General features: G+C 35.8%; 1 protein-coding gene across 1 annotated transcript in view; it reads right to left on the reverse strand.

The window, feature by feature from the left end:
- Rab3c (RAB3C, member RAS oncogene family) overlaps nt 1-26,192 on the reverse strand; it is a 266,114-nt gene that overhangs the window by 113,417 nt on the left and 126,505 nt on the right. Inside the window, exon 3 of the mRNA XM_027938147.2 lies at nt 11,292-11,410. Coding sequence (XP_027793948.1) covers nt 11,292-11,410 — 119 coding nt within the window. The remainder of the gene's footprint in view (nt 1-11,291; nt 11,411-26,192) is intronic.

Raw genomic sequence — 26,192 nt, forward strand, 5'->3', positions numbered from 1 at the left:
ACCTTTAGTGTAATACCTCTCTCTGCTGATTTTCATTGTTTTTAATTTCCTAAACAGGAAATCCATATGCAGCAAAATGAAATTAAGCCCCTATTTTTCACCATGTAAAAAACTCAATTCAAAGTGGATCATAAAAAACTCAACTCAAAGGCTGGGGTTGTGACTCAGTGGTAGAACGCTTGCCTAGCATGCATGAGACACTGGGTTCAATTTTCAGCACCACATACAAATAAATAAAATAAAGGTTCATAAATAACCAAAAAAATATTTTTAAAAAAAGTGGATCAAGGACCTAAGAACTAAACCAAAGACCCTGTGCCTATTAGAAGAAAAAGTAGGCCCAAATCTCCATGTCGGATAAGGCCCTAACTTCCTTAACATGACTCCTATAGCACAAGAATTAAAATCAAGAATCAATAAATAGGATGGATTCAAACTCAAAAGCTTCTTTGCAGCAAAATTAACAATCAGTGAGGTGAATGAGGTGAATAGGGAGCCTAAAGAATGGGAGAAAATTTTTAACCACAGGCACATCAGATAGAGCACTAATCTCTCGGATAAAGAACTCAAAAATCTTAACACAAGAAAAACAAATAACCCAATCAATAAATTGGCCAAGGAACTGAACAGATACTTCTCAGAAGACGATATGCAATCAATGAACAAATACATGAAAAAGTGTTCAACATCTCTAGCCATTAAAGAAATGCAAATCAAAATTACTCTAAGATTTCATGTCACTCCAGTCAGAATGGCAGCTATTAAGATTATAAACAACAATAAGTTTTGGCGAGGATGTGGGGAAAAATGTGCACTCATACAATGCTGGTGGGACTGCAAATTGGTGCAACCAATCTGGAAAGCAATATGGAGATTCCTTGGAAAACTGGGAATGAAACCATTTGACCCAGCTATCCCACTCCTTGGCATATACCCAAAGGACACAAAATCAGCATACTACAGGGATGCAGCCACATCAATGTTTATAGCAGCACAATTCACAATAGTTAAATTGTGAAACCAACCTAGATGCCCTTCAGTAGATGAATGGATAAAGAAACTGTGGTATATATACACAATGGAATATTACTCAGCATTAAAAGAGAATAAAATCATGGCATTTGAAGGTAAATGGATGGAGCTAGAGAATATAGGGCTAAGTGAAACAAGACAATCTCCCCAAAACAAATGCCAAATGTTTTCTCTGATATAAGGATGCTGATTCATAATGGGGATGGGGATAGGGTGGGGAGCATGAGAGGAATAGACAAACTTTATATAGGGCAAAGGGGAGTGGTATGGGGTAGGAAACATGGTGGAATGATATAAACATCATTACCCTAAGTGCATATATGAAGACACAATGGTGTGACTATACTTTGTGTACAATCAGAGACATGAAAAATTGTGCTCTATGTGTATAATATGAACCAAATTGCATTCTGCTGTCATATATAATAAATTAGAATAAATAAATAAATAAGCAAATAAATAAATAAAGGACCTGGGATGTAGATTAGGGGTAGACCACCCTGAGTTAAATCTCCAGTATCCTCTCACCCACACACAAAATAGGCAGTGTTGCCTTATGTAATTTGAATTAAGATCACTGACATGCTTTCTTCATAATGCTCTGACATTATTTCAGCCATTAGTCATCAATTTTTTGTTGAAAACATACAAGGGATATGTACCTAGACATGTACTAAACTATGAAGACCCAAAGTGAATAAGACCCAGTCTTATGTACTTCTCTTTCTGTGACTCATACATTCATTCATTTGACAAATATTTATTGAACATCTTGTACATGCCAGGAACTATTATAGACCCATCAGATATCATACTGAATAAAAGGGACAAAAATCCCTGTCCAATGTAGCTTGCATTCTTGTTGAGAAGACAGCCAGTAAACATGATAAGAAGTAAATTATAAACATGTCAGAAGATGATTAATGCTAAGGTAAAAGCATAAAGCAGAGGGAGTGGATAGAGAGTACAGTATGAAATAGGGTCTTCAATATGCAGAAGGCCTCCCTGAGAAGTTGACATTACAGAGAAGACCTAAAGAAGGTGAGGAGGTCACATGGCAACCAGAGGAAAGACTTCTAGGCAATGAAGAAACAAATGTAATGATCTGAGATAAAGGCATGTCTTCTATGTTCTAGAAATTTCAAAAAAGCAGGTATGATTAGAGGAGAGTGCAGAGAGGGAGAGTAGCTGGAGGTAAATGTGTAAAAAGCAGTGGATAAATCACATGGGTTCCTATATGGTATTGTAAGGGCTTTGCCTTTAGTATAGGAGAGATGAGATGCTGTGAACTTTTAGATCGTAGGGGTGATACAATCTGATTTATAGTTCAAAAAGCTTAGTCTGATTGCAATCCTGTCCATATTTTGGGAACAGGAGCAGTGGTGGAAGCCAGGAGTCCAATTAGGCTATATCAGTAATCCAGAAAAGAGATGATGGACACATGAGCAGGTGACAGCAAGGTATTGTGGGTTGAACTGTTTCTCACACTTCACTGCAAAACCAATAGCAGCAACAGCAACATGATGAAGCTCTAATCCCTGGGACCTAGAAATGTGACTTTATTTGGAGATAGGATCTTTGTGGATGATGAAGTTGAGATGGAAGTCATTAGGGTGGCCCCAGTCCAACATGACCTTGTCTTTACAAAAAGCAAAAATTTGGACAGGGGAGGGAGAGACAACATGTAGACAAAGGAAGAACGCCACCTGCAGGCCAAAGATTGCCTGAGACCACCGGAAGCTACAAGGCAGGTATGGGACAAATTCTTCTTCTCACAACTGGGAAAGAATCAGTTTTGTGGACACTGATACAGGATTTCTAGCTTTTAGAACTGCGAGACAATACATTTTTATTATTTAAGCTGCCCACTTTGTGGTACTGTGTTACAATAGCTTTAGCAAAATCATACACAGTGGGAATGGTGGTAAGCAATAGGATTCCGAAAACACAGTTGGGCCTCATTACTTGTGGAGTCTATATTTGTAAGTTCAGCTGTTTGCTAAAATGCATTTATAACCTCAAAGCCAATACTCATGGTACTTTCTGAGATAGCTACAGATGTGCTCAATGTAGTGAAATACCTGAGTCACTGTGCATGTTCCTGGCTGAGACTGAACAGGGCCACCTGTCTACCGGATTCAGATTTCATACCACAAACAGGTACCCTTTTTACAGTCTGTTTAGTGCTATACTTTTCACATTTTCTGTGCTTTTTTGTTTGTTGGCACTATGTAAAATGGGCCCTAAGCACAGTGATAAGTGCTAGTTGGTCTTCTGAGTAAAAGGTGGCTGTGATGTGTCTCATGGATGAAATAAGTGTATAGGATAAGCTTCCTCTAGGTATGAGCCATAGCACTTTTGTCATGAGTTCAATGTTAACAAATCAGCATTGTGTTAAATAAAGTGTCTTTTAGCAGAAACACATACAAAACATGGTTATGTAATAATCAGCAAAATGTGGGACCAGAGGCTTGTGTTACATTAAGGAACATGGCTTGGTATTCACTAACTCAGTGTCTACAGTGACTTAATAGGTCATAACTGCCATGAATAAAGACACTAGGCTATATATTTTTTTATATTAGATCTAAGATATGACAGTATTTTGGGGAATCCTGAATGTGGGGTTCAAGAAAATGAGGAGTGAAGATAATCTCCAAAGTTTTGGGTGCTATTATTTATTAATATGGAAAAGACAACAGAGGAAACAGGGTATTTTGTTTTTGAAGGAACTGTGAAATAGGGTCTATCTAGCTTCTAAATAAAACACGGGTTTAAGTTGAGTCACCTGCATAGGAAAAATATTTGATGGCTGGGTCAGACCCACAATAAGAAACGTTGATGACTTCAACATCCAGGGAGAGACAAGAAACCGAGATCCCGGGTGGGTGGTGGTGAGATTCTGGGTTCTGACATCCTACCTAATCACACCACTTCCCCTCTGAGTGTGACAAAACTGATTTAAAAGTTGGTAGGAGCCTTGGAGGAGATGACGAACCCTGACAAGCTTAGCAACTGCTCCTCATATCTTAGTTACTATCAGGTCAAAATTCTTTCCTGTTTAAAGTGAGATTAAGGGTTCTATACATTTTTGGAGGGGAAAGGAAAGAGAAACAGCTGAGGAAGAGAATGTTTGAAGGTGAAATTTCATTCTGGTTCCAGCACATCTGCAATGGTACCCTGGATGTCATAGAAATGAATTATTTAAAATTAGTGGGAAGATAGTGTTAGACTTTTATCCTCAGTCTGGTGGATATCAATCTGCTCACCAGATTTTCTGCCTAAAAAAAAAACCTGATATTTATAGTTCTTCACTGTGTCATAAAAAGCAGAATGTAAATAAATAAGGAGGAGGGGCGGCGGATAAGCCAATAACATTCTCCAACAAGAAACACAGCAGCCTGTGGCCCTGCTGTGTTTAGAACAAAAGGATGTTCAACTCATGGATGGGGAAGATTTTTAAATAAAATTAAAATGCACTGCAACGTGTGTAGACATTTTGAGTCACAGTGCTGCACTTTTAGAAAAAAACCCAGACAACTTATCCAAATTCCATATATTAGATCATGTTCCCACTGAGACCCTGTAAACTCTCTGGCCACAGGTCCTCTGGGGGGGGGGGGAATCTTCAGAGTGGGGGGATTTTCAATGGTGATCTCATTTTTGTTTTTTGTAACTATATAACCTATTCAGGACTGGTTTCTCTAATAAATAATTCATTAATTTATTTCTTTAATAAATCCTACCAGAAGATTCCAAGCAGAGAATGCTTGGCTTGGTTCTCACAAAAGGGGTATCCTCTGTTTCTCCCAAGACCAGATAGCCATCAGATTGCTACTCTTGCCTCTAAAACTCCCTGCAGTCTTCTCCCCTGGAGAAAATGGAGATCTGGTAGATCAGCATATGGGAAAATCTGAAGAGCACCATAAGCCTGGGTGCAGTTTTCAGTATGAATGGCCACCCAGGTACCTTTTGCTTCCCGGCACTGTACTTCCCAATAAAGTATCAGTACATAAGCTTTTTCCTCCTGTTCCTAGGGAACATGGCTAAATGAGGATTCATTCCTGATTCTGGGGAGTTACTTTTTACTCTTGTTCCATTAACCATGTTGTTAAACCCATCTTTTGTGTTTAGTTTCTCTCATTCTTTTTTGAAACTCCATAGATTCTGGATAAATTTATGGATAAGTTCACGTTGAGCTTAATTTTGTATTAATTTTACACAACTAGGGACTCTGACCAAATTAAAGACAAATAAATCACTTTGGAAACTTCAAAGCGTAGTCAAATGTATCTTCAAAAATAAAGAAGCTCCATTTTTTTTTTCCCCAAACAATCTGTTAGCTGCTGGTATTCTCTCAAAATCTCTCTAACTGTCTTCTCCTAAACAGAACAGGGCTTATGTGTAATAAAATTTTAAGAAATGTAACACTATCTAATTCTCCCTGTAATTAGATAGTTTAAAGATTTTGTTGAAGTAACAAACATGTTTTCTTTTTACTTGTGTATCATTGAAGTGCATTTTTATTTATTTATTTTTTTAGGAAGAGTACCTGAAAAATCAGATGCAAATCAGCTGTATTTAATTTTTTTTCTTTTTGCTATATATATTTTTCTGCATTTTTTCAACCCTAAAAATCAGCACTTGGAGACCAGTAATTTAAAGAATGTGCCCCTTTGTTCTTATTTGTCTGTGAATACCTTAGTCCTGTTATAGAGGACACCCCTGAATATCAGCAACCCCCACACTCCTGCCCCAACCTCTCAATAATACCATCAGATAAAGCAAGTTCAAGTTGCCGCATTGGATGTTTCCCCCACGGTATTTTATTAAACATATAGTTTAATAAAATATAAAAATATAAAAAATATAAAGTCTGTTCTTATTCCTTAAACATGTCCCAAGGTTCTTGATGAATTGTGGGTGTTTTTTTATAATTTGTCTTTAATTTACAATAATTTTTAAAATATCAATTTTTGTGCTAGTTATTATGTTTATTAGGGAATACAACAAGTAAGAATGTCTTTCCCTACAAGTAGTTTATAGTTTAATAGGGGCTTAACTCGAGTATATACTCAGGAAAAGCAAAAGATGAATATAATTAGTGTCATAGCAGCAATACAAACAAACTTAAATCTTCTGTTGAGAGGAAGAATAGAACTCTGAATTCCTAACTATGTCAGTCTGAACTAATTTCCATATTTTCCTTTGTGAAATTAGGTAAGAATGAAATTCTCTATAGTTCCTTGTATATTCTTTGAAAATATAGTGTGTATATATATATTATATATAATATGTATGTATATATAGTTTAGTGGCTACTATTAATATACTATTAATGGGTAATATTAATATATTATTAATATGATATATATATATATATCAGCTTTGCAAGATAAAAAGGGTTTTGGAGTTGGACGGTAGTGATGGCTGTATAGTATGAATGTATTATATATATATATATATATATATATATATATATATATATATATATATATATTCATTAATATAGTATATACATACTCTAGAACATTCTTCATTCTTAAAAGGGAAAGAAAGTCTGACATATGCTACAAAATTGGTGAAACCTTAAGGACCATGAAAGAACTGAAATAAGTAAGTCACAAAAAGAAAAATACTGTATGATTCTACTTTTATGAGTCAAAATCATAGAGACAGAAAACAGAATCAGGAGCGAGGGGGAGAAGGGAATGTGAAGTTACTGTTTAGTGGCTACTATTAATATACTATTAATGGGTACTATTAATATGCTATATATATATCAGCTTTGCAAGATAAAAAGGGTTTTGGAGTTGGACAGTAGTGATGGCTATATTGTATGAATGTATTTAATACCACTCAATTAGACACACCAAATGGTTAAGACAGTAAACTTTATGTTATGAGTATTTTACCAAAATAAAAAATGAAAAAAAGAGCACATATATTGATATATTGTATTGTACTGTATTCAATATGGGGAGAAAAGATTAATGAACTTAAAATCCAATACACAAGACAAATTGTAATCAAGAAACGATGGCATCTACTAGGTTCTTTATTGGTCTGCAGAAGGTGCTAGCTTAGCATGGACACAGAGATAAGGATGTGGACATTGTGAACAAAGATGGATGTACGAAAAGAGGTGGCCACGTACTTTAAAATTCCATAAAAGTGCTATGGACTTAAGTGGTCCTTAAGGTTTTACCAATTTGAGCTGAGTTTACTAGGTGAAGAGAAATTTGAAATGGTAACAAGAAGATATTCTAGGAAGAGGAAGGAAGAAACAAGGTTTCTTCTTCAATATATGTCCTCTTTTTTTTTTTTTTTCATTTTTTATTTTGGTAAATAAACTAAGAAGGAAAAGTCTATCTGGCTGAAACCGAGATCCAATGGCAGGGAGTGGTAGGAAATGATGCCAATGAAATAGCTATGTGGAAGTACGTTATCCGTCATGGACAGTTTGTATCTCATTCTAAACCAATGGTCTTGGTCAGAAATGAGTTTCAGAGTCACTTGTGCAGCTTTGAAAATATACCCATATTTGCCATGGGAAATGTGGCTTAGTAGGTTAGCGTGGAGTCTGGGTATAGTGATTCACATATGCTCCCATAAGCACTGACAGGACATTACTAAATTTATTCTTAAAATAAAAGGAAAGGAGGAGACAAGATAGAAAGTTCCTAAATGTGCCAGGCACAGTGGTATCTGACTTTCCCATCTACTCTGGAGGCTGAGGCAGAGGATTGCAAGTTTCATGCCAGCCTGGGCAACTTCACAAGTCCCTGTCTCAAAATAAAAAATGAGACCAGTAGAGTAAAGGACGGAAAGCAAAGGCAATGGGGAATAAAATTGATCAAATTATGTCATGTGAATGTACAAATATATCACAATGAATCCTACTATTATGTATAATTAAAATGTACCCAAAATATTTTTAAAAAAGAAAAGTTCCTATGTGACAGTCTGGATTAGGACAGTGGCACTAGGAAGAAAGGAGAGGAATAGATTCGAGAGGCACTGAAAAAGCCAAAGTGATAGGATCTTGTGGTTGGTGAAAGGGAGAAATCAGACTTGACTCAAATTTCTATGTTAGATAATGGGATGATGGTAGATCCACTAACTGAGATAGCAAATGTTGGCATAGCTTCTAAACATGATGTCTAGCAGATTGGCTCTCAAAGAGTAGGTGCTCAATAAATGTTTGCTGAACAAATTTTTTTAAAAAACTAATGATCAGACAACTGTGGATGAAAAAAAAAATGAGTAGGTAAATGCAGGCTTATATGATGGGCTTTGTTGACTTTGGAAAAATTTTTTCATCTGGGGATAAGTGGAGTACGAGTTTGCAGAAAAATATATGCAAAGCCAAGGGTGGCATAAAAGAAAAAAGTATAAAAACTGGAAAGTATGGGCTGGGTTCCAGAAACAATGTATGTTTCCCTTTGCCTCTGAAATAGTGAGAAAGAAAGTTATGCGTATATAGTGGCATCATGATGTGGTATATCTGAAATGGGGCAGGGAAATTTTTAATTACTTTAGGAGGCAAGTTGAGTCGTGACTTTTGGATAGGGGTCTTCCATGATCTTTAGGATTGTGTTATTTTGAAATAATCTTACACCAGCAGTGGGATAGAATGGATTGGGACAAAAAAAAATCTAAAGCAAGAAAGGTCAGTTAGAAGGTTCTAATGAGATGAGAAGCAAAAGAAAGTAAGACATTGAACAAGGATAGTCAAAAAAAAAAAAAAAAATGGAAAGGCAGGAGTAGGTTCAAAAATGAAATAAGAAAAAAGTCAGCATGCATGACCTGACCCTAGACTGAGATGATTGAAAGTTAGAGCTAGATTCATGGTAAACCCTGAGTATGAAATATTTGGTTGTAATGAACATAAATAATGATGTCAGGAAAGTGAGCGGTTTCAGGTGAAGATAATGATTTTGAGCACTGGCAGGATGTCCACGTGGAGAAATATTTTGGGTAACTGGAAATGCAGCACAGCAGTTATCACATGGACTGAGGCCAGAAATTTATATTTGGGAACCACCAAACATGTGATGAATGAAGGAAGTTGTAAGAATGGATAAGTCGGTCAAGGACACAGAGAACATACGCATGAAGAAACTTATGGGGACTCATTTATTCTCAGCTGAAGAGAAGAAGAGGTGCAATCTGGAAGAAGAAAGAGGAATGGTCACAGAGAGACAAGAATAATCTAGAAAATGTATCTTTCAAAAGATAGGGAACAGAGCTTCAAAAGGAAAAGGGGAGTAAAATAGGGTTAAATAGAGAATGTGAGGTGTAAGAAGACTGAGATGGGGAAGATTGGACTGCTGGCATGTGAGGAGGTAAGAGCAAGGATGCACATTAAAGTTGGATTGTTGGGTTGCAGAGGGCAAGGCATGTGGAGGCAGGAGGAGGCTGAGCACTTCCATATTTCCTCTGACGCTAGAGTCAAGGTTATTAGTGGCATGTCTCCTGATGTTATTGCCCTTTGGTTTTAATGAGATCAATGTCTCCTTCCATATATGGTCAAATAACATTCATTGAAATAATAGGGCAAGAAAAACTATGGGTGCAAACAGAGTTTGGAACCTTGAAATCTGAAACTTCATTCATGAACATCTCCTGCCTGAGAGCATGGGGTCTCAACAACTTCCAGCAGTGAGACTCTCATGGTTAAAACTGCCATTTGGCATGACATATATGTGTCCCAGTTTTGCACAGCAATTACCTAGATACCATAACACCATTCAGTGAACAATCCTTTCTGGCACTAATTTGAATATTACTTTAATCAGAAACTAAATTCCCATGTAGATCTGTGTATATCTTTAAAATTTCTATTTCATTCCATTTTGTACCAAATGTGCTGGTTTGGAATTGGAATTGTCTTGAATTCCTGCATTAATTTGAGGAGAACTAACATTTTCACAATATTCAGTCTACAATAAAGAACTTTAAGTGTTCTTACATGTCCCCCAGTGCAATATAATTATTTTTCATATAGATCCTAATCTTGTTTTTTTTCAATTTATAACTGCAATTCTTTTTTTTTATTTTTTATTGTCAGTGGTATTATTCCACACATTTTAATTGTGAAAGTGTATGTATAAATAAGAAAGATGTGCCTTCTCAGATGAAAAATTAGCATTTAAAATAAATAACCTAAAGCAAATTGAAGTTTGTAATAACATCTGACCCTACTGAGCTGATAAGTATGTACAAAAAAATCATTTTAGATAATATCATCAGAGAAAACAAAAACAACTACAAAGCAAGAACACTGTTTGTTTTGCTTGTCCATTGCCCATCTAATGCCCCTTACATAAGATGAACTGTGACTATTTAGAGTCAAAATGTAGAGTCAGTTTCCTCAGTCCTGGTCATAACCAGTGAGAGCTCCATTTTCCCATCTAGTAGCACACAAAGCCTGAGTTAGACTCTGGCTCTTTCCAGAGAAAAACAGCCCTTTTCATCTATGATGCAGGAATTAAATATCATTCATTCTCCTTGGCTACTCTGTCCCCTCCTGAGGGGCTGCTGGGACAGGGTAAAGGAATTTGTAGCTGTTTCAGAAACCCCCACGGTAAATCACATTCACTGAGGACAGAGTATTATCAGGCTAGACACATCCATGAATCAGAGAAGGTTTAGATTTTGCCTTTCCCTTTACCTCGGTCCTTTGAAACTTTTCAGTATGAATAACCTAATTAAAAATCTTCTAGACAACAAGTTGGCAAACTTTTTCTGTTAATGGCCAGATAGAAAGTGCTGTAGGCTTCACATGCCATATGATTTCTGTTGCAGCTACTTCACTCTGCTGTTGCATCATAGACAATAAACAAATGAGCCTGGATGTGTTTCAATAAAACTTTATTTACAGAGCTAATGGTGGGCCAGATTTGGCCTGAGGGCCACTGTTTATAGATCCCTATTTTCTAACTGCAAATTTCCAAGCCATTACTTATTTTTTAAAACAAAAGCACTGCACTAGTCTCCACAGAAATAAGTATGACAGGGTGTGAATCCCTGAAATGAACAAAAAGGAAGAAAAATCACTAAAATGACTTCTTACCAATCTCTTGATAATGGTTCTGAGCACAACCATCATTTCTCTGTCTTATAAAGCACATTGGGATTGCAGTGTATAATAAACACACTTATTGCATTGCAGTGTGGTCATTGCTTTGGGGAGGAAGAGAGAACTGAATGGTAAACCACTCTTATTAGTAATGGCAATATTTGCTCTAACTTACCAATCTTGCACTGCATTGAAGGACTCTTCATTTGTGATGTCATACATTAAAATAAAGCCCATGGCCCCACGATAATAAGCTGTGGTGATAGTCCTGTATCTTTCCTGGCCAGCTGTATCCTAAAAAAAAAAAGAAGAAAAAAAAAAAAACAACAACAATGACAATGTCTCAGAAATAAGGCAAGATAGTTTTTGGAAATGATTAATAGTTTCACAAACCATCATAACAGAGAATCAGAAATGTATATACAATGTAAAACTGTTTTTACAGTCTTGTTTTTCCTTAAGATTTTCATGACAACTAGGCAATACTCTGAAAAATTCTTTTTTGGGGAAAGATGTAGCTCAAGGTGTCTACTTCATATGTTCATTTCCATTAAATAGCATCTAACTATAGGAAATAAAAATGGAAACTATACATGTCTAAAATTTGTGGATCTTTAGTTTAAAACCAGAGGAATATATTAGATCCTTCCTATGTTGTTTATTGTCTGTACACTAATGCAAGCCACTGTTCAGAAAAAAAGGAAATTTATAAAAATATCTGTGCTGACATTATTCAACAATAAAATGAGAATAAAAATACATGCTGTGAGTGGATTTTGAGTCAGACAGCTGAGTTTGAGTTCCTGCTCTTGCATTAGATAGCTAAGGAAACATGATCAAGTTTCTGAACCTCTATAAACTGAACCTCTCTAAGTTTTAGAACGCAAGTCAAGGTTACAGGAACTAATTCATGTATAGTGGTTCCTACACAAACAGTGGTTAATAAATGGCAAGTACTGGCTGTCATTCCTGAGATGTGGGGAGGCTGGCTAACCCAAGATAAAAGAGAGCAGCTTGCACATACAGGGGTTGCATGCCGACAAGAGAGTTGTAACATTTATATCTTGGAATCAGAGGCAGACATGTTATGAAAATGGCCGTTATATATCACATATACTGTAGCTGAAGAAATGTCTCCTCAATTCAATCAACTCTCGCCTCTTTGTTCTCTCAGAATCTGAGATATCATTCAGAATCTGAATGCTCTTTGGTTTTCCCCTTTGTCACTTCCCCTGGAGACTCAGGTCTAACTTCTCTTTCCTTGTTCTCTAGGTGTTTAGCATTTTGGACAAAATGCTATCTTTCTTTCTGATGTCAGCCTGGATCCTCTTTCTCCCCTTATTCCCAAGAAGTCTCTTCTGTATGCAAAGTGCATTCCAGCTCCCTCTAAGATCTAACAGGCCTTGAAGGGAGAGCTAATATTTACCATCAGAATGAAGTAAGTCTCATAGAGTCATTATTGGTAGCTGCTCACGTTGGATATGGGGCTGCTCCCCCACAGTCACCCTCCTGCTTGGCTGCTTCCACCCCACCATGGCAAAAGGGCAAAACACATAACCATTCACTACTTCTCACATGTGTGACATATCCTATTAGACTCTGTAAGTTTAGAAAAAGATGATCAAGGATGTTGAGGACCAGTGAATGATTATAGAGAATATGGGGTATGAAATGGGACTCAAAATTAGCCATCAGTGTAGATTTCCATGAAGCCAACAATAATAATATTCTACTCTTGGAACAAGAATAAGTCTGGGCTAATGATAAGATTTTTGTTACACAGTATTAAAGAAAAACAAGGTTTCAAAAGTAGGATGAGAACAAATCACTCTACCAAAATAGCAGAAACAAAGCAAAATTAGTGGGGAAGATCTTTTGGAACATACTTCCAATGGCAGAACATAAAAAGAAAAGATAGATTTCAGTACTTAAAAATTCTTGAATATAAAAAATGTTATAACATTTGAAAATGCATAACATTATAAAATTGAGGTGACAGTAAATCAAATGATAAATTGAGAAATAGGTTTGTATTATTTCAGAGACAGCAAAGGTTAAGATCTTTAATATGTAAAGTGGTGTCAGAATCCAAGGAGAAATATTAAATATTCTAATGTAAAAATTATTTATGAACAGTCACATAAATGGTAATTAGTAAATAGAATTCATTAAAATAAAGCCCATGGCCCCATGATAATAAGCTGTGGTGATAGTCCTGTATCTACCATAATAGTAGAAATGCAATGCATCCAAATTACATTCCAATACAATAGAAATTACCTGGCAATTATTTGAATATTTTATTGTACTTTGCTTACTGTTTTACAAATAATAAAGATGAAAATACAGATGGTAGAGATGACATACTCCATTTGGAATAATTGGGCCAAACACAAGGCAGAAATAAGCTGATATTAATCTTATCTGGATGTTTTCAGTCATGATTATCTGGATATTTGTATTCATTAAATTTAATCTGGTTAACAGCATATTTACTTTACTGAAAAAGAGAATGTGGATAAAATACCAAAACCAAATTCCCAAAGGCTGCATTTCAAAAAACCAGGTATAATCAAGAGATTTTTCAATGTTTTTTCTTTTCTAGGGAGCAGAATCCCTTATAAACCAGTCAGTCTACTTAAAAATTTCCCCACATTTGGCTTGGATTACTATTTTCCAGAACATATTATCTATAAATATAATCTTCTTATTTTTGTAATTTTTTTTTTCTAATTTCACCTCCTGTGAAGTAACTTTAAATGGCTTTCCTCTTGGTCGAATATCTTCTGGTCATTGACTGAGTAACAGGGGCACAGTCTCCATGCCTACTGCCTTCTCTATACAAACAGCTTTCCACTGATTTATCAATAAAGGACACAGCTAATGCACTGCAGACACTGCTAAAGGTGACCTAGACCCTTCCTGTCAAGCATGTTTTCAAACACAGACACTGAATAATATTGTGTTGGAAAACTGGCTTGCTTGCTTTCTTCCTGACCTTTTCCAGGGTGTCCCCTTTTCATAAGATGTTGACTTTATTGTGACAGTAAAGAAACTTCTTCTAATGTTACAAAATGTATCAATATCACATTGTGGGTGTGTTTAATCTTTGAGAAAGCAGAAAGAAATCAAGGCTCCATTATATTGTGATTGAAATGTTATGGGAAGCTGCTAGAAACCACAGGGTTGGTCAGCTATTACATCAAAATTTAAAAAAGGTGGGGAGGGCTAAATAAGGGAACAGCTTTCAAGAAAAATATATACAAGCTTTTAGAAAGTACTTAGCTCACAGCAAGAGGCCTGATCATCAACATCATTCTGATTTGAACTCAGAAACACAATCTAATTGGAGGTATTTGTCACCTACTTCTCTCAGGGAGAATAAGAAATTATACCAAGTAGGGAAAAGGTAATAAGAAACATAAGGGGGAAAATTCCTTCCAAATTAAATGAAAATATAAAGAATAAAACTAATCTAATAAACAGACATCAAGTTGACTCTATTGGTTTGGGATTCTAAAAACAATTTCTGGATTACAAACTCATTAGTATTTTCTTCCATTATATCAGGAAGAAAATAAGTCAGAAGAACACTTCATTACATTTGACATTTACTAATGAGGACAGAAGGTTATATTTGAAAGAAAAGGACATTTTATAATGTCAAGTGCCACTGATATAACTCAACGGGAACAGTGTCAGAAGATAACTGATTAGAATCTGCCTCTTCTCATTGTGCTCAGGAGACTGGCTCCAAACACTGGCTTGCCTAGCTTCTCTCCGCAGATGACTATAATAACTGGTGGTGATACCTGCTGATTTTCTATCAATACAAGCATATAATGATTGAAAAACACAACTGGAAATCTTTTACAGAGAAAATGAGTGAAATAAATGTGACTAAAAGATTAAATTTTTCTTCCATGAGCGATAGCTTTCTTTTCCCTCTTTTTTAAAGAAAAATAAACTCACTTTAGTTAGTTTAAATATTTTGATATCCAAATCATGTTTTCAGGAAAAATTTTTGGCTTTAAGGGTAGGTTTGATTAGCAAATAATTGAATATGTGTCAGGAAAAGAACTGTAAAATGGAAAACAGTAGAGCTTGATAAATAGTAGCCAGGAACTTTTTCAATTAAAGTTTTGGCATTTATGTTTTTGTCTTTGCCTTCAAATGTCTTCCTCAATGGAACTTTTTAAAGTTCCATTCTCAAACCCTTCTGACGTCATGCAGAGATAATACACAGTTTTAAGATTGAGGGAATTGCTTTCATGTGTAATTTATGAGTTATATTGTAATTTGTTTCTTGTTTTAGATTTTAATTATTTGTGTATTGCATTAAAGGGAAATGGAAAGAGCCATTACTCAAATAATATCACCGAAATCAAAATACACTCAGTGACTGTCGAGAACAATAAAAATAGATTGAAGGACAGAAAATCCTGGTGCATGTTTAAACAGGTAATTTTCTAGGTGGAGAAACCTTGTTGTTCGTCAATCAATAAAGTAATTTAAATTAAGCTAAAGAAAATAATATGTAATAAATTGGGGAGTCAATAGAAATAGAGGGCTGTAACCCAAGACAGAAAACACTTTCACTATTGAGTTTCTTTGGACAGAAAGATGTGAGGTACAATAAGTGGTCATTCAGAGTACAAGCAAGTGGTTAGTTTTTAACTAGTACTTTGCTACATTTTACCTGAAGAAATTGTTTGGAATTATCAAAGAAAAATTAAATTATGCTAAGTAGAGTTTAATATTAATTCTGATTTATTCATTTATGCATTCAACAAACATCTAGGAAAGTTATTACTCATTAGGGACCATGGCAGGAACATGATAAACTTATTTTATCTCTTCTAGGCATATATTGTATGTTTAAAAATTCTACTCCTTAAAGAATTTTATTAATCATAATATCATATTTCCTACATTTCCACAAAGGATTAACGTTGTGAAGAAATGTTTCTAAAGAACCAGACAAAACATCAACTTAATATTGTATTGGAGACAATTGTACCCAAGATGAGGCCTCTAATTCGTGGTTAGTATTATGGGTTGCATTATGTTTCCCAAAGAGGTATGTTGAAGGTCTCACCTCCAAACTGAATGTGACCTTATTTGGGAAAAGGGTCTTTGCAAATGCAATTAAGTTCAAGTGAGGTCATACCAGATTAAGGTGGGTCCTCATCCTATGACTAATGTCTTCATAAAAAAATAGAACATAGTCAGAGGAAGCCCAGAGAAGGCCATGGAATAGCAAAGGCAGAGACTGCTTCTGTAAGACCATGCCAGTAGTTCCTATGTAAGTTCTACCATAGCACCACAGACTAGAAGAGCGGCGTGGACAGAGACAGCAAGACTCTGCTGACACCTTAATTTAAGATTTCTATCTTCCAGAGCTGTGAGACAAAAAAAAAAAAAGAAAAAAAGAAAAAAGAAAAAAATCTGGTGTGTGTGTGTGTGTGTGTGTGTGTGTCTGTCTGTCTGTCTGTCTTCTGGTACTGGGTGTTGAACATGCTAGGCAAGACTCTACCACTAAAATAAATAAATCTCCAGAACCTTTTTACTTTTGTAAAAACATTTGAAAAAAATTTGCTAAGTTGCCCTGGCTTGCCTTGAATTTCCAATCCTCCCATCTCAGCCTTCCTAGTAGCTGGGATTACAAGCATGCACCATCATCATACCTGGTCAAATTTCTGCTATTTTAAGCCATTCGGTTTGAGGTACTTCATTATAGCAGTCACTATACCCAGTCTGCAATCTTCAGGATCAGGTTGAAACAATACAAATTTCATAGCTATCCATACATCTCTTACTATGCTACAGAAACACAAATATGGAAAATTATAAGCAGTCTTAGAGAGAGGTTTAGTCTCATTGTGAAATCAGGAAAGATAATGCTAAATTATAATACTCCCAGTTAGGTAAAGTTGTGTTTAAAATGTGGTGTGATATACCTTGTTTTTTTAAAAGCTAGATTATCTATCTATTGATTGATGTATCTGTATCTATTCTAATACATGTTCTTCTAATGTCATTCTTATTAGAATCACAGAACAGTATTGCTTGATGGAACAAAAATTATACATTAGCTTAGGTTGAAATTTTATCTTCATATGATTGAGATACTGTTTCAAAAAAACATTTAAAATCATGGTTAGTGAGACAAAATTCCCTCAAAAATATAAACAATAAAATGTTGATTGTTATACATCATTTCTTTTGTATGATGTAATTTCCCTCAAGTTCTATTTATTTTTTTATTTCCGTAAATAGGCATAAAGCAGCATTAAATTTAGTCTTATAAAAATAGGAAGCAACATAGGAAGCTTAAATATTTTATGATTTCATTTTGCATATTTATTTTTGGAATGAAATAAGAATTTTTTTCCCTTATAGCAGTTAATCCTCCTTTAAAACAAAATTTACAAAGCACTTTTCCCTACTGATCTTGTGCAAACAGCCAATGCGAATTCATTTACACACATTTTGTTATACAAGCATCTGTAAAACAAGCCCACATTTCGGAAGAGAACATTAATAAACCAGCTTCTAAACAGTTCTTGGATCAATTAAAGAGTTCTCCCTACCTATTGTCCTTTATCCATCTTCTTCACACCAGCAAGATTTTATTGATCAGATTTTCCTTGTCATGATGTTTAGCTTTGAAATACCAAAACCTCCATTTTACAATGGCATCCACTTCTAAGTAAAACCTAATAAAATCAGCCCAAGGCAGAAGGATAAAACTTGACCTATTATTTCATGGCAGTGTTACCATGGCAATTCATCTTTCCTAGCAGAGAGGAGAAGCCATATATAGCTCTTTTATAGGGTGCCTTTGACTCCACTGTCAGTAATACTCTGACATATCTACCAATTGTATGTTTTGCTCATGAAAGTTGGAGACACTTTTCAGTAAATACTACTTAAACACTCAGATGAACTCTCTTTATGACCTTAATAAAATTTACAATCAAACCACATAAAGGCATTTCCACTCATTTTATTTAAGTGCTTGTTTTCTAAGAATGTTTAACACAAAGGCAGGGCAAGTCATCGTTTCTGCTTTCTTTCTAATTAATCTTTTTGACCTATTTCTTGCCAGTGGGATTTTGATTATGCTCAACTTTTTTCAAAATCTGGGACATAAATACTTAAATGTAAGCAATTTAGAATTTATAGTCAGGGTTGGTGATGGATTTTTTTTTTCCGCAGAACACAATTGAAATGCACACATCTTATCAAAAGTGCTATACTTTTAAGGATAACAGGCTTTTGAGTGGAATTTTTAGAGTTGTTCTAGAAATTGGCAAGTAAGATTCAAAGTAGACCCCTTACAAAGAGATGACCGCTTTCACTCACACAGCCATGAGCCAGCTGACTGGTGAGAAGTGTCTGCTTAAGCAGTAAAATTGTTCATCCCATTTGTACAGGAGTGTTTGCTACCTGGATAGAGAGAGCAGGACTGAGTAGGGGAAGCAGTGGAGAGGCCTGAATTCCCCAGTTAGCATGATGGCTAGGTTATGTGAGTTTCCCATGGATCAATAAACAACACAGGAAGTAGCTATAGTTGAGACATTTTGCCATTCATTCACCTCCAAGAGAACTGTCTCTAAGATGAGGTGTGGGAAGCTATGAGGTATACTAATAAGGGCAAGAGGGAGGTGAAGGTTAGTCTTCCAAGTCATGTGTTGTAGGAGGAAGGGAACTGCTGGGCTCCCAAAAGATTTTACACAAGGAAACCACCATCAGATGCTTGTCAGAAACTACGAGCTGGAGGAAAGGCTTCCCTGAAGAAGCCAAGAGAGACTTATAACTGCATCTCTACCTAAGTAGAGTCACCTCCTCTCTCTTTATCTCCCTACACTCCTTCTATCCTTCATATTGAAAGAGCAAGAAACAGAAAAAAGAAAAGCAGAAAGGGTGAAAGGGTGGATCAAACTCTTTATTGCATGAGCAGTATCTGGGAATGTAGCCAGATTTACAGTAAGGGATATGAGTGTAAAATTGGATATGACAAGGGCATTTCAAATTAGGCACATTGGTCTTGAGCCTTTGTTTTTGTTTTTAAATAACAGACTTTACATTTTAAAGCAGTTTTAGGCTGAGAGTAAAACTGAGCAGAAGTACAATGATTTCTCTTATATCCCTTCTCCCACACAAATATAATTCCCCCATTATCAACATTTCCCACCAGAGTGGTACAATAGCTTCAATGGATGAACCTGTAACAACACTGCATTATCACCCAAAGTCTGTGGTTTTCGTAAGAATTTATCGTGATATTATACATCCTCTGGGTTTGGACATGTCTGTAATGACACATGTGCACCATTACATCACCATACAGTCTCACAGTCCTAAAAATCCTCTATGCCCTGCCTGAACTTTTTTTTTAAATAAGAGACTTTAAAAAAAAATAGTGACCAGAAAGTGATGGGATTTCTTCAGATCCTGGTTTGGAGATGGACATGGCCACCAGGCAGAACACGACTGAAAATATTGAAGTAATGCTAACTTATACTTAAACCTAAGAGGGTTTAAGCTTTTCACCAAACCGACCACCAATGAAGCATTGCAACATGAAGAATGTAGATTTAAGCAGGGCTTCACACATTTCAAAGCACATTCAAGTGTATCATTTCACCTACCCATTCTGAGGGTTAGACCATTTCACACACAATGAATAAGAACTAAAGAAATATGGTACCAGTTCTAAGTCACAGGACTGGAAAGTGACATGGGCCATACCAAAACCCAGCTTTCTGCACACATTCAAAATCTAGTCATTATTCTGAATATTAAGCTGACTATTGAGGAATTTAGGTTTTTATATATATATATATATATATATATATATATATATATATATATATATATATATGTGTGTGTGTATATATATATATGTGTGTGTGTGTGTGTGTGCATGTATGTATAGATGTACAAGAGGATAAACATCAGTCTTTTCATTCATATATGTGTGTATATATGTATATAACCTAAATTCCTCAATATTCACCTTACTAACTAAGCTTAATAATATATATTATTAATTTTATATATATATATATATATATATATATATATATATATATATATATATATATGACTTTGGCTCTAGATTTTGATGCCATTATTTGGTTCTTTAACACTGATTCCACATATATGCTTTTGATATTTTCCAATTTCACTATTTCTAACTCCATATTCTTCAACCAATTCCAGCTGTGTTTCATTCCAATACTCCACTGAAATTGTTTATGCTGACATAATCAGCGATTTCCTTCCTCACTATCATATTCAGTGATTTAATTTTAATTTGCTTGTCATTTCTGAAACATGGTACACATGACAGTCCCTTATTTCTTTAAATTCGTTCTTCTAGGACATGGCTTTCTCCATCCTTTAGTTTCTTTGCCTTGTCTTCTTCAGTTACTTTTGGAAGTTCCCTTTCTGTTCATCTCTTAAAAATGTTGCATAGGCTTCTATCTTCATTCTCTATCATTTTCCTTGTACTGTGCTGTCCTCCTGAACAATTGCATTCTTATAGCTGTCTTCATATGATAGAGAAAACAGGGAACAAGTTAATGTGAACTGGACTTAGCTCCAGGGAAAGATGCAGCTGGTGCAGATTCCCAGGGATAGGCAGATATCAGCCGGAAGCCTGAGAGGAGGCAGTCAGCAGTTACAATTGGGATGATAAGGAAGACTACAGAAATGGGTCAGAAAATGAAAAGACTGAATGATGTCTATCTTTTGTGCATTTCCTTACTCTTTCACATTAGAGGGACCAGAACAACATTGAAGTATTGTAGAGATTTTATTAAGCACCCGAAAATTCACCTTTATACAAAGGGCTGAATAATCACTGCCCTCCCACCTTCACACTATAGTATCTGAAGAAAGGGCAGTAGTGAGAATAAATTTTTGTTTATTCTAGAGCAGAATTCATATTCTGAGTGGAAGAGAAAAAAAAACATAATCTATAACCTGGTACCAGCTACATAACCCTGGGAAAGTAATTAAACTCTTCTGAGGTTTTACTTTCTAGCTAAAATAGTGATAACATTTTCAACATTTAAAGGTTATTAGGATTAAACAAGAGATATGTATAAATACTTCTTGTGCATACGAAGTTCTCAATAAGACTCCCATGTTTTCAAAGCAGCAATGTGTGCAGGAAATAGCAAGGGCTTTGGAGGGGGATCCTCTGAGGTTCTACCCTGGCTCTGAGTTCCATGTGCTGGCTGGCTTTAGAAATGTCACCAAACACCTCTGAGCTCAAGTTTCCTGATTTCCAAAATGAAATCAATACCTAATTCTGAGTTGAACGGCAAGTCCCTGTGAGAGAAATTCTCTGCACACTATGAATGCTACAGGCATCGTTATTATTGATCATATCAATGAGAGTAAGGAATTGAATCTAGCCTTCCAGATCCCAATAGAAAGCATGTTAAGTCCAAAGCTGGACTCATCACTGGTATATTTTTCCTTACTCAACCCACCTCCAAGGGAGGAGAGAAAATAAAGATATTTGTCCTTCAGGATCAACCAGCATTTTATTTATTTCCCCATCCTTACGAAAGAGAAAAAAATTTAAAGATGAAACACACAATTAAATTCCTATCTTGGCAATCACTTTGTTATGCTTATTGATTTCTTTAAAATTTTCTGCACATTCTTATTTTTATGATTGTCTGACCTTCAGTGAAACAAAAGCCTAATGAATTACATAGGTGTTTCAAGATTAAATCAGTGATTCCCATATCACAAACTACTTTGCTTGATAAGAATCATTTAAAAATAAATGTTAGGTCTGATGAATGAGGTCTCCAAAACATAGACATAATGGGAAATCAAAACACAGAAATTAGAAGGTAAAGAAATAGAAGCTGATGTAGTGTCTCATTTCATGCTTCCACCGAGAGCAAACATGGAGCAGGTAGCTGGCTATGAGCAATGAGAAGATAAAGTGAGTATCTGACTCTGGGAAGAGCACAGGAAAAAACCAGCTGTTAGGAAAGGGTGTCCACTGTGGAATGGATTCTTGACTGGTTCCAAAATACATTTCTCAAGGTGGGTCCAACTTATTTCTTTCTGTTAAAATAAGTTTTCATCTTAAAAATGTCTTAAAATTTAGCAAGATGAGTGGGCATGGTGGGGCATACCTGTAATCCCAGCAGCAAGGGAGGCTGAGGCAGGAGAATTGTGAATTCAAAGCCCCCCTCAATAACTTATAGAGGCCCTACGCAACTTAGTGAGGTCCTGTCTTTAAATGAAATACAAAAAGGGGTAGGAGATATGGCTCAGTGATTAAATTGTCCCTGGGTTCAATCCCTGGTACCAAAAAAAAAAAAGTAATGAGATGATGTACAATCACATGGAGACCCTAAGCACCTAAGGCAGTTTTAAGTTGCTCAGTACCATCTTATAAATTAAGTCGGTAGGAAATATTAAGGCGATTTGCCTGGCATTCTGGAAACAGGGACACTCAAACTGAGGTCTCAGACAACCAGGGACAATTTCATGTGTGACTTTGGGACCTCACATTTCCATATAAGATGGTGTAATACTAAACTTTACAAGAAACAAAGTCATCCATGGCCTCCTAAGATCAATGGTAATTGCGAATGGGACTTCAAGATCACATAGCTAATCAGATAACAAACCCTGGCTTTTTGCCTCCATTGTTGTTGATTCTGTTGAAACCATCTAGGGATGGCTTCAATTACTATTTAGGCAATATACTGTTTTCTATTCAGTTCTGATGAGACATAAGTGTAGAGATGAGACTGGTGCTCAATTTCATAACTGGAGGAACTGGAATCAGAGGTGGGAACCAGAAACCAGCTACAAAGATAATTAAGAAAAGACTAAGAGGTGCACTCATGGAAAATAATTCAAGGGAGCTTCAGTAAGCTTCAAGTCCAAAGAGTGACTTTCTATCAACTTTGAGGACCTAAAGTTATTTTTTAAATATTTTTTAGTTGTCAATGGACTTTATTTATTTATTTATGTGTTGAGAATCGAACCCAGTGCCTCACACATGCTAGGCAAGTGCTCTACCACTGAGCCACAACCCCATCCCCTAAAGTTATTTTTGATACAGCAGAAATGCATTTTCATTTAAGACAGAACTGGATTATGTTGGAGGGAAATAGGGCCTGATCATTGGCTATAAGGATTGGGGAGGCCAAAAAGGCAAACATTCTGGTTCAAGGACTGGTCTGTGAGGTATGGATTCTACTCTGTGAAGGAGGGGCTGTCCTTTTGGGAATGTGAAGGACCAGGATAGAGAAGGGAAAGTGAGTGTCGTGGCACTCAGGGACCCTTCCACATGTTATAATGGATCTTGCTTTTGGGAAGGATAAAACCTGACCAGAAAGTCAACAGAAAACAGCATCTGAGATAAAGGTCAAATGCATTAAAACTTGACACAATCTAAATCTAGAATAACATCTATAGAATTCATTCTTTGAAGGTCAATTTTTCTTCTAAGTCAGAAAAAAAAAATTTCAAGGAGTCATTCCAAATTAATCAACCTTTTTATTTCCAAGTCAACAGAAAATAAGAGTAAAATGCCACAAATGAGAAAGAACTTATATAAATTTATGTGTAAAAGAGAAAACTGACAGGCAGACAGATGCTCTATAGTACATAAAACATCCATGTGCTAACATTTTAAATTTAAGAAGAAAGGTTGGTTAGGAAATAGAAAATTATTATTGATAGGGAAATAAAACTCATGTATAAAGCAAAATCTGGTTTTTCAAAAATTTTTACAGTAAAAAGTTATAAAAATCACTGCATTACAAATAGACCAAGTAGACTTAAATTATTTGCCAAACAATCTGGCAGTCTTTAAAAGCATTTTTCCCAAATTAAAATTTCACTGACAACGTGGCTGCTGGCATGAGAATCCTGAGAGGGCATTAGTATTCTGACTATAATTCAAATTCCCATATTCAGTGAAAAAAGTACTTCTAGGGCTTGTGTGCCAGACTAATGTATTTTTCTTACCCTGTAAACAGACTCTGCTGCATGAATAGCTTGATAGCAGAATCAGAGAGCAGATGCACTGGCATCTACTCATCTTTCTCCTACAGGAAAGATGGAAACTTCTCCAACTGGGCACACCCTGGCTGGATTTTGTCAGGCTTGATGATCATGCTGTGCTAATAAGGTCAAGGTCTGATCCCTTTGTGTTCTTCCCTCTGTTTCAAGCCACTGACTACATGTTCAACCTGCTGAGTTATTTCACAAATGTGAGAGGCAGGCAGATGCGAAAGAATGTAAGGTTGGATTTGTCCAGATCCATCATGCTTTATAGAAAGACAAAGGGATGCTTCCAAGTACCTAAAGATGACTACATGCAGCTGGAAACATGACCAAGCAAGGTGAGGTTCCTTTCCTTTTAGAGCCAAGTTTTGAATTCTGATATAGCTCCAAGCTTGGCCTGGAGGAACAAATGGAGTGGGGAGTCCCCTTGCCTCTAATTTTCAGGGACATTTTAGGAGACCTATTCATTCTCCTTGAATGAATTTATACTTATAATTTAATTATAAATTCTATTTGGAATTTAACATAGTACTTCACTCTCAGGAGTTTTTCCTCAGTAGATTTTGCAGTGGAATCTAGGAATTTGTATTTTTTCCAAGTGTTCTTGGTCATTCTGATGCTGGCAGCTTGACCAACACTAGGCAACTGTTAGCAGGGAGACTGTAGAGTTAGATAACTGGTGTTCCTCTGCATCCACTGCTTACCAACTGTTTGACTTTGGGAAAATCAATTAACTTTCTATACTTCAATTTCCTCAACTGTAAAATGATGCTTTTAAGAGATACAATTATAATAAATAAACATGTTAACACAAGTGACTTGGTTAGCTCTGAAATTCAGATATAGGAAGAAACCAATACATGTTAACTATTGTAACTTTCAGTTGCTCTTTCATTTTAAATTTTGTTTTTCTTTCAACAGGCAATATTATATGCATCAATATGTTTCATGTTTATAGTTTTCAAGTCTTAAAGAATTATGAAAACATTACTGCTGTGAAATATGATTTTTGGATGATTTTTAAAAAGATGTTGACTATAAACCACTGTTGTTTGAGTAAGATGGCAAATAACCAAGGGATAGGATATTTGCTATACCTTGCTAAAATGTCACATTTTTTTCTCATATGGAAATGAGATTATAGTCATGTTCTTTAAATTTATTTGAAGTTAAGAGGAAAAAAAAAAACTGGGAGTTTTAAGATTCTTTTCTGCCAAAAGCAAGCAAATAAAAATTGGAAACTGCCATGAATAAAGCAGACAAATAAAGACTAAGATGTGGCAATCACACTTTTATATTAGAAGCACTGAAGACGTTGTATCCAGTCTCTCCCATGACTAAATGAACAGCAAAGCTATCCAGAGCAATGTGAGAGCAAGAGGAGGTAGATTGAGAAACACAGGGTCAGATGCAGCCCTATCTCCCCATCACAAGAAGAGAGACACTTCTTTCATAAGCAGAATAACAAGGAAAATTCAATTTGCTCCATTTCCAGACACATGTTTAATTAATTTAGGAACAAGAAGGTCTCTTCACAGACAGAGGGAGGGATATAGAAAGAGAGTTTATAAGAGGGAAAAAGAGACAAAAATACTAGCGAATCAGTCATTTTATCTGAGCTCTTTCCATGGTAAGTTGAGTGTCATGTAGTTCTAACCTACAAACAGTTTCAAGAGGTGTTCAATCTCTTTCAAAAGACCTCTTCTCTTAGCCTTATTAAGATTCACTGAAGCTCATGTTTATTTTATCTTGGACTCTAAATTCAAGTGTCTCTCCTTTTCTTTCCTAATAAGTCCAAATGCCATGATGCAGAATTCATCATCATATTTTAGAGTTCATAAGAGGAAACCAAATTTGGGTAGATTTCCTATGATTTCACTTAATATCAATGTTGCAAACCCTGCACCATAAACTGGAAGAATCTGGCTCACACTTCTCTACAATTGCTGCAAAGAAATTCACTTTTGAGAAACTGGTTGTCTCCTGAAGGCAGATTGCTTTGCCTACTTAT

Source organism: Marmota flaviventris, chromosome 5 (assembly GCF_047511675.1).
Source record: "Marmota flaviventris isolate mMarFla1 chromosome 5, mMarFla1.hap1, whole genome shotgun sequence".
In the NCBI taxonomy this organism is placed as follows: Eukaryota; Metazoa; Chordata; class Mammalia; order Rodentia; family Sciuridae; genus Marmota; species Marmota flaviventris.